At 51.8% G+C, this 7,956-nt stretch overlaps 1 protein-coding gene across 1 annotated transcript; it reads right to left on the bottom strand.

Moving 5' to 3' along the window:
- Positions 1-1,179: 1,179 nt before the first annotated feature.
- Positions 1,180-7,734, bottom strand: LOC311425629 (uncharacterized protein; the record flags this gene model as incomplete). The annotated part of the gene is made up of 2 exons (XM_084501569.1): positions 6,076-7,734; positions 1,180-6,002 (listed from the first exon to the last, which is right to left on the bottom strand). Exon 2 carries the CDS (start codon positions 4,120-4,122, stop codon positions 1,180-1,182), a length of 2,943 nt encoding a protein of 980 aa, XP_084357695.1. The 5' UTR covers positions 4,123-6,002; positions 6,076-7,734.
- Positions 7,735-7,956: the final 222 nt, after the last annotated feature.

Raw genomic sequence — 7,956 nt, 5'->3', positions numbered from 1 at the left:
GCCAGCTCCTGGCCCAGGATCCTTTTTCCCCTAAAAGATAGGGACCCGTCTGCGGCCATCAGGCCGGGTGCCGAGTAAAGTGCCCCATGGTCGAAAAACCCAAGATTTCTGCATTGGCACCAGCCCCTGAGCCACGTGTTTAACAGGTGGGCTTTCCGTGTCCTCTCTGTACCCCTCCCTGCCATTGTAGGGATGGATGAAAACACCACCTGCACTCCCGCTCCATCCACTAAATCCACTAACCGTCCCAGCCCCCTAAAGTCTTGTTTGATAGCTTTCAGGCTTCTCTCTTCAATGTCGTCACTACCTGCCTGGACTATCAAAAGAGGATAATAGTCAGAGGGGCATACCAGGTTGGGAAGCTTCCTGGCAATGTCCCTGACCCTGGCCCCAGGGAGGCAGCAGACTTCCCTACGGGTAGGGTCAGGCCGACAAATAGGGCCCTCTGTTCCCCTAAGAAGAGAGTCTCCCACAACAATAACCCTTCTGTCTTTCTTGGTGGAGGCAGTCCTGAGGCGTGGAGTCAACCTCCTCGCCCTAGGCATCCTCCTGGGAACACTTGCTACCTCTTCCTCATGCACCGGTCTCTCGAGCTCCAGGGCCTCAAACCTGTTGCGTAAGGGCACCTGGGAAGGTGGGGCCGGAAGGGGAGGGCATCGCTTGCGATGTTGAGCAGGGACCTGTTTCCATTCCTCCTCAACTCCCAGATCCCCTCCCTCTGCCCGAGGGTGACAGGGCAGGGGGTCCACCCCCATTTGGGGTGTCTCACCTCGATACCTCTCCTTGAGGCCCTGCAGGGAGTTACTCCACAAGTCTATCTCTCGCTCACACTCCCTGATATCCCTCAACCTCTCCACCTCCTCCTTGAACTCTGCCACCATGCAGACCAGGTCATCCACCTGCTCGCACCTCACACACGCAGTTTCTCTGCCTCCCGCCGATGGCAGCAACAGGCTCAGACACTCCTTGCATCTGGTGACCTGAACTGCTGCATTTTTTAACGGGTAGTCGGTCTGGGTGTGTACCGACTTCCTGGAGAGCACACCATGTCTGGTGGAGACCATTATCGCCTAGCTAACGGCTGTCGTTAAGGAGGTGTTCGTATGGGCGGGGGGAGTGCTCTGCCCTTCTGTCCTGGTTTGCAGTGTCAGGATGGCCGAGTGGTCTAAGGCGCCAGACTCAAGGCTCCCGCCTTCCCGCCGCGGCTTTTATAGCCCAGACTGTTTTACCCAGCATATTTTTTACATGCACTACAGGAACTTTATCCCCATCTACAGTACGTAACAGGTTTGATTGGGCAGGTCCAGCTCGGTTGGTAGATCCCCTAGTATTGACTAACCAGGTGGCCTTTGCCAAATGCGTATCCCAGTTTTTGAACGTCCCAGCGCCCATTGCTTTCAAGGTAGTCTTTAACAGGCCATTGTATCGTTCAACTTTCCCGGAGGCTGGTGCATGATAGGGGATGTGATACACCCATTCAATACCATGTTCTTTGGCCCAAGTGTCTATAAGGTTGTTTCGGAAGTGAGTCCCATTGTCTGATTCTATTCTTTCTGGGGTGCCATGTCGCCATAGGACTTGCTTTTCAAGGCCCAGGATGGTGTTCCGGGCGGTAGCATGAGGCACAGGATATGTTTCCAGCCATCCGGTGGTTGCTTCCACCATTGTAAGTATGTGGCGCTTGCCATTGCGAGTTTGAGGGAGTGTGATGTAATCAATCTGCCAGGCCTCTCCATATTTATATTTCAGCCATCGTCCTCCATACCAAAGAGGCTTTGACCGTTTGGCTTGCTTGATTGCAGCACATGTTTCACAGTCATGAATAACCTGTGCTATAGCGTCCATGGTCAAGTCCACCCCTCGATCACGAGCCCATCTGTATGTTGCATCTCTACCTTGATGGCCTGAGGTGTCATGGGCCCATCGGGCTATAAATAATTCACCTTTATGCTGCCAATCCAGGTCCACCTGAGCTACTTCAATCTTAGCAGCCTGATCCACCTGCTGGTTGTTTTGATGTTCTTCAGTAGCCCGATTCTTGGGCACATGAGCATCTACGTGGCGTACTTTCACAGCCAGGTTCTCTACCCGAGCAGCAATATCTTGCCACAATGCAGCAGCCCAGATAGGTTTGCCCCTACGCTGCCAGTTGTTTTGCTTCCATTGCTGTAACCATCCCCACAGGGCATTTGCTACCATCCATGAATCGGTGTAGAGATAGAGAACTGGCCATTTTTCTCGTTCAGCAATGTCTAAAGCCAGCTGAATGGCTTTCACTTCTGCAAACTGACTCGATTCACCTTCTCCCTCAGCAGCTTCTGCAACTCGTCGCGTAGGACTCCATACAGCAGCCTTCCATCTCCGATGCTTCCCCACAATACGACAGGACCCATCAGTGAACAGGGCATATTTCTTTTCATTCTCTGGCAACTGGTTGTACAGTGGGGCTTCTTCAGCACGACCCACCTCCTCCTCTGATGATATCCCAAAGTATTTGCCTTCTGGCCAGTCCATGATCACTTCCAATATTCCTGGGCGACTGGGGTTTCCTATTCGAGCCCGCTGAGTAATCAGTGCAACCCACTTGCTCCATGTAGCATCAGTTGCATGATGCGTAGAGGGGACCCTTCCCTTGAACATCCAGCCTAGTACCGGTAATCGGGGTGCTAGGAGGAGCTGCGCTTCAGTACCGACCACCTCCGAAGCAGATCGAACTCCTTCATATGCTGCCAATATCTCCTTTTCAGTTGGAGTATAGCGGGCCTCAGATCCTCTGTATCCCCGACTCCAAAACCCCAGAGGCCGACCTCGAGTTTCCCCAGGTTCTTTCTGCCAGAGGCTCCAGGTGGGGCCGTTCTCCCCGGCTGCAGTGTAGAGCACATTCTTTACATCTGGTCCTGTTCGAACTGGCCCAAGGGCTACTGCATGGACTATTTCCTGCTTGATTTGTTCAAAGGCTTGTCGTTGTTCAGGGCCCCATTCAAACTCATTCTTCTTACGAGTTACTTGGTAGAGTGGGTTTACAATCAGACTGTAATTTGGGATGTGCATTCTCCAAAACCCCACAACACCTAGGAAAGTCTGTGTTTCTTTTTTGTTAGTTGGTGGAGACATAGCTGTTATTTTGTTGATCACATCCATTGGGATTTGACGACGTCCATCTTGCCATTTTATTCCTAAAAACTGGATCTCCCGTGCAGGTCCTTTGACTTTATTTTGTTTTATGGCAAAACCGGCTTTCAGAAGGATTTGGACTATTTTCTTCCCTTTCTCGAAAACTTCCTCTGCTGTGTCACCCCACACAATAATGTCATCGATGTACTGTAGGTGTTCAGGAGCTTCCCCCTGCTCTAGCGCAGACTGGATCAGCCCATGGCAAATGGTAGGGCTGTGTTTCCACCCCTGGGGCAGCCTATTCCAAGTATATTGGACTCCCCTCCAAGTGAAGGCAAATTGTGGCCTGCACTCTGCTGCTAGAGGGATGGAGAAAAATGCATTAGCGATATCAATTGTGGCGTACCACTTGGCTGCCTTCGATTCAAGTTCATACTGAAGTTCCAGCATGTCCGGCACTGCAGCACTCAGTGGTGGCGTGACTTCGTTCAGGCCGCGATAGTCCACTGTTAGTCTCCACTCGCCATTAGACTTTCGCACTGGCCATATGGGACTATTGAAAGGTGAATGAGTCTTGCTGATCACTCCTTGGCTCTCCAATTGACGAATTAGCTTATGGATGGGAATCAGGGAGTCTCGGTTGGTGCGATATTGCCGCCGGTGCACAGTTGTGGTAGCAATTGGCACTTGCTGTTCTTCGACCCTCAGCAACCCCACAACAGAGGGGTCCTCTGAGAGACCAGGCAAGGTAGATAATTGTTTAATGCCCTCTGTCTCTAAGGCAGCAATACCAAAAGCCCACCGGAACCCTTTTGGGTCCTTGCAGTATCCTCTTCTAAGATAGTCTATGCCAAGGATACATGGAGCATCCGGACCAGTCACAATGCGGTGCTTTTCCCACTCATTCCCAGTCAGACTCACTTCAGCCTCCAATACAGTCAACTGCTGAGATCCCCCTGTCACTCCACAAATATAGATGGGCTCTGGTCCTTTATAGCTCGATGGCATTATAGTACATTGTGCACCGGTGTCTACTAAAGCCTTATACTTCTGTGCGCGTGATGTGCCAGGCCATCGAATCCACACAGTCCAATAAACTCGATTGTCCCTTTCCTCCCCCTGGCTGGAGGCAGGGCCCCCCTAATCCTGGTCAGAATCTTCCTCGTTTCTGTGTTTGAAGGACTGTCTGCTGGAAGTTGGAGCAGCAAACTTTTCGGAGAATCCCTTTTTCCTGATTGTTTTCTTTTGCAACTCACGTACCCGTGCCTCTAGGGTCGCGGTAGATTTTCCATCCCACTTTCTCATGTCCTCTCCATGGTCTCGTAAGTAAAACCACAGGGTGGCACGGGGTGAGTACCCACCATATCGTCTTCCTTGTGTGGGTGAACGCCTACCCCTGACAGCTGAGACACTGCTTTGTACAGGTGCGAAGGAGAATAATCTCTCTTCAAGTTGGTGAACCTTTTCAGAAAGTTTCTCCCAAGTGTTCTCCTTTGGTCGGTGGGCACTGGTTGGTTCAGGTGGGGAGGACAATAGATTCTCTTCAAGTTGGTGAACCTTTTCAGAAAGTTTCTCCACAGCTGAGACGCAGGCCTGTAAGGAAGAGGAGAGACTTTCTTCGTACTGCCGGAGTTGTTTAGCCGCTTCACCCACTGTGGGTTCCTCATCCTCTTTCCAGGCCATTATTGCCAATGAGCTGGCATATGATGATGGTGCACTCCGTACAAACTTCCGCCACATGGGTCGTGTACACTTGACTTCATCTGGATCTGTGGATATTTGTTTGAGGTCTGGATCCTCATAAATCACTTCCCGTACGGCTAATTCCCTCAGGTACTGGATTCCCTTCTCCATAGTGGTCCACTTGCCTGGTAGACATAAAATATCTTCCTTGAAGGGATACCTTTCCCTCACAGCTGAGAGGAGACGCCTCCAGAGGCTGGTGGGTCGTGCTCCATCTGCAATTGCTTTGTCAATGCCGGCGTCTCGAGCAAGGGATCCCAGCCGCTTGGCTTCCCTGCCGTCTAATTCCACACAATTGGCTCCAGAGTCCCAGCACCGGAGCAGCCAGGTGACAAGCTGCTCACCTATACAGCGACCAAAATCTTTTCGCACATCTCGTAGCTCGCGCTCGTTTAGGCTTCGGGTAGTTACTGTTGCTCTTTCGGCATCCTCATCTTCCTCCTCCTGAATCCTTGACGGCCCAGCGTCGTCATCATCTTCGTCATCTCTATACTTAGTTTTGGCAGAAGCCTTACCTGGATTGGCAGAAGACTCTCTGCGTTCTAAACGACTTGAATTTCTATACCATATTTTCACCTTCTCTACAGGGGCAGCTTGCACTGCTACTGCTCGTTTCTCTGACTTTGTTACAGGGTCTGCCACAGGGGTTGGAATGCCCTCTGCAGGGTCAACTTGCACTGCTACAGCTCGTTTCTCTGACACGGCCACAGGAGCTGGAGCGGCTACAGGAGCTGGAGCAGTTGCAGGAACCGGAGCTGTAGCGGCTACAGGAGCTGGAGCTGGAGCTGGAGCAGTTGCAGGAGCTGGGACTGGAGCAGCAGTAGGAGCTGGAGCTGGAGCGGCTTCAGGAGCTGGAGCTGGAGCGGCTTCAGGAGCTGGGACTGGAGCAGTTGCAGGAACTGGGACTGGAGTAGCGGCCGGAGCTGGAACTGGAGCGACTGCAGGAACTGGGACTGGAGCAGCTGCAGGAGCTGGAGCTGGAGCGGCTTCAGGAGCTGGAGCTGGAGCAGCTTCAGGAACTGGGACTGGAGCAGTTGCAGGAACTGGGACTGGAGTAGCGGCCGGAGCTGGAACTGGAGCGACTGCAGGAACTGGGACTGGAGCAGCTGCAGGAGCTGGGACTGGAGCGGCTGCAGGAGCTGGGACTGGAGCGGCTGCAGGAGCTGGAGCTGGAGCGGCTGCAGGAGCTGGGACTGGAGCGGCTGCAGGAGCTGGGACTGGAGCGGCTGCAGGAGCTGGGACTGGAGCGGCTGCAGGAGCTGGGACTGGAGCGGCTGCAGGAGCTGGGACTGGAGCGGCTGCAGAATCCACCGTAGGGGTCACAGTGGCCGTTGGATCTGTCACAGGGTTTGGAGTGGCCGCAGGGTCTGTCACTAAGTTGACAGCAGTATCAATGGCAGCTCGATAGGCATGAGCCAGGCCCCAGCACGTTACAATGATTTGTGTTACTTTGGAACAGCCAGAATCATTACACCTTTTTTTCAAGCATTCTGCCAGTTTTTGAGGATTTTGCCATTGTTCAGGGGTGAATTTCCAACACACTGGGGGTGCCAACTGCTCTAGATGCCTGCCCATATCCACCCATACTCCCTGCCACCCACAACTATACTGCCTCCGGGCAGATCTCCGGATGAGCTTCATAAGTAGTTGTTTAACTTTAAGCAGAATCTGAAGTGCATTCATGAGGCAGAACAACAAGACTATGGTATTCTGAGTATTCCAGAAATATTCAATATCTTGGAGAGCTATTGTGACAAGCTCAGGGGATAAGAGGGTGGTGAAGGAGGAAGGCAGAGTGACCCAGGAGGATACAGGGGTGGTGAAGGAGAAAGGGAGAGTAAGCAAGTAAGGAAAAATATCCTCCCCTTTCCCCTCCACAGATTGACTCTCTAATGGAGAAAAACAATAGGTATAATTGCTAATAGTTCCCAAGATGCTGTTTCCAAAGTACAGAGTCCACAATGTTACTGAGTATAAATACCAAGTTAGAGTCATGACCAGATATCTTATCGTCTCATAAGCCATTGCTATAACACTTAGTACCATAATGGTCTGAAACCAGGGCCCGGAGAGGAGAAACAACACTACAGAGAGCAAATACGGAAAATAATGTACTATAATACTCAATTTGGAAAACAGGCGCAGCAGAGTTGTGATTAAAGCAATCAGCATCATGACAAGTGACTATTAAGCAGGTCTAATCCTTACACCAATTTTAGTTTAACACACTCTGATCAGATCTGCCGTTATCTCAACCTTTCGGGCCCCACGTTGGGCGCCAAAAAGACTGTCGTGGTTTAACCCAACCGGCAGCTAAACACCACGCAGCCGTTCGCTCACCCTCCCCCCTCCCTCTCTGGGACGGGGGAGAGAAATGGAAAGTGAAGCCCGTGAGTTGAGATAAAGACAGTTTAATAAGACAGGAAAAAAAAAATAACAAAAATAATAATAACAATAATAATAATGATGATACAATGGTGATAATACGAAAGTAATAATAGTATGTACAAACAAGTGATGCACAATGCAATTGCTCACCACCCGCTGACCGATGCCCAGCCTAACCCCGAGCAGTCCGGCCCCCTCCCCCCGGCTAGCCACCCCTATATATTGTTTAGCATGACGTCAGATGGTATGGAATACCCCTTTGGCTAGTTTGGGTCACCTGTCCTGGGTCTGTCCCCTCCCAGCTCTTACTGCACCCCCCAGCCTGCCCGTTGGCAGGACAGAGCAAAGGCTGAGATGTCCTTGGCTTAGTATAAGCACTGCTCTGCAACAATTAAAGCATCGGGGTGTTATCAGCACTCTTCTCATTCTAAGCCAAAACACAGCATTCCACCAGCTACTAGGAAGAAAATTAATTCTGTGCTAACTGAAACCAGGACATCTTCCTGCTCGCTCTGCCTGCGCGAACTGCCGCGCTAACTGCCACGCCACGCCCTTCTGACGTGCCACGCCCTGTTTGCCCGCTCTGTTCACCGTGCTCCTGATCACTCACGCTCCCTAGGGGCAGCTTTTGAATGGCTGGGGAGGGGGCGCTGCTGGCTACCTATACGCCTTGTCAGCCTCCCTCACGAGGGCTGCCGGGTCCTGGCGGCT

Source organism: Aythya ferina (genome assembly GCF_964211825.1).
Source record: "Aythya ferina genome assembly, chromosome: 32".
Taxonomy (NCBI): Eukaryota; Metazoa; Chordata; class Aves; order Anseriformes; family Anatidae; genus Aythya; species Aythya ferina.
Note: the sequence above shows the minus strand (reverse complement) of the source record. Positions and strands in the feature narration are given on the sequence as shown.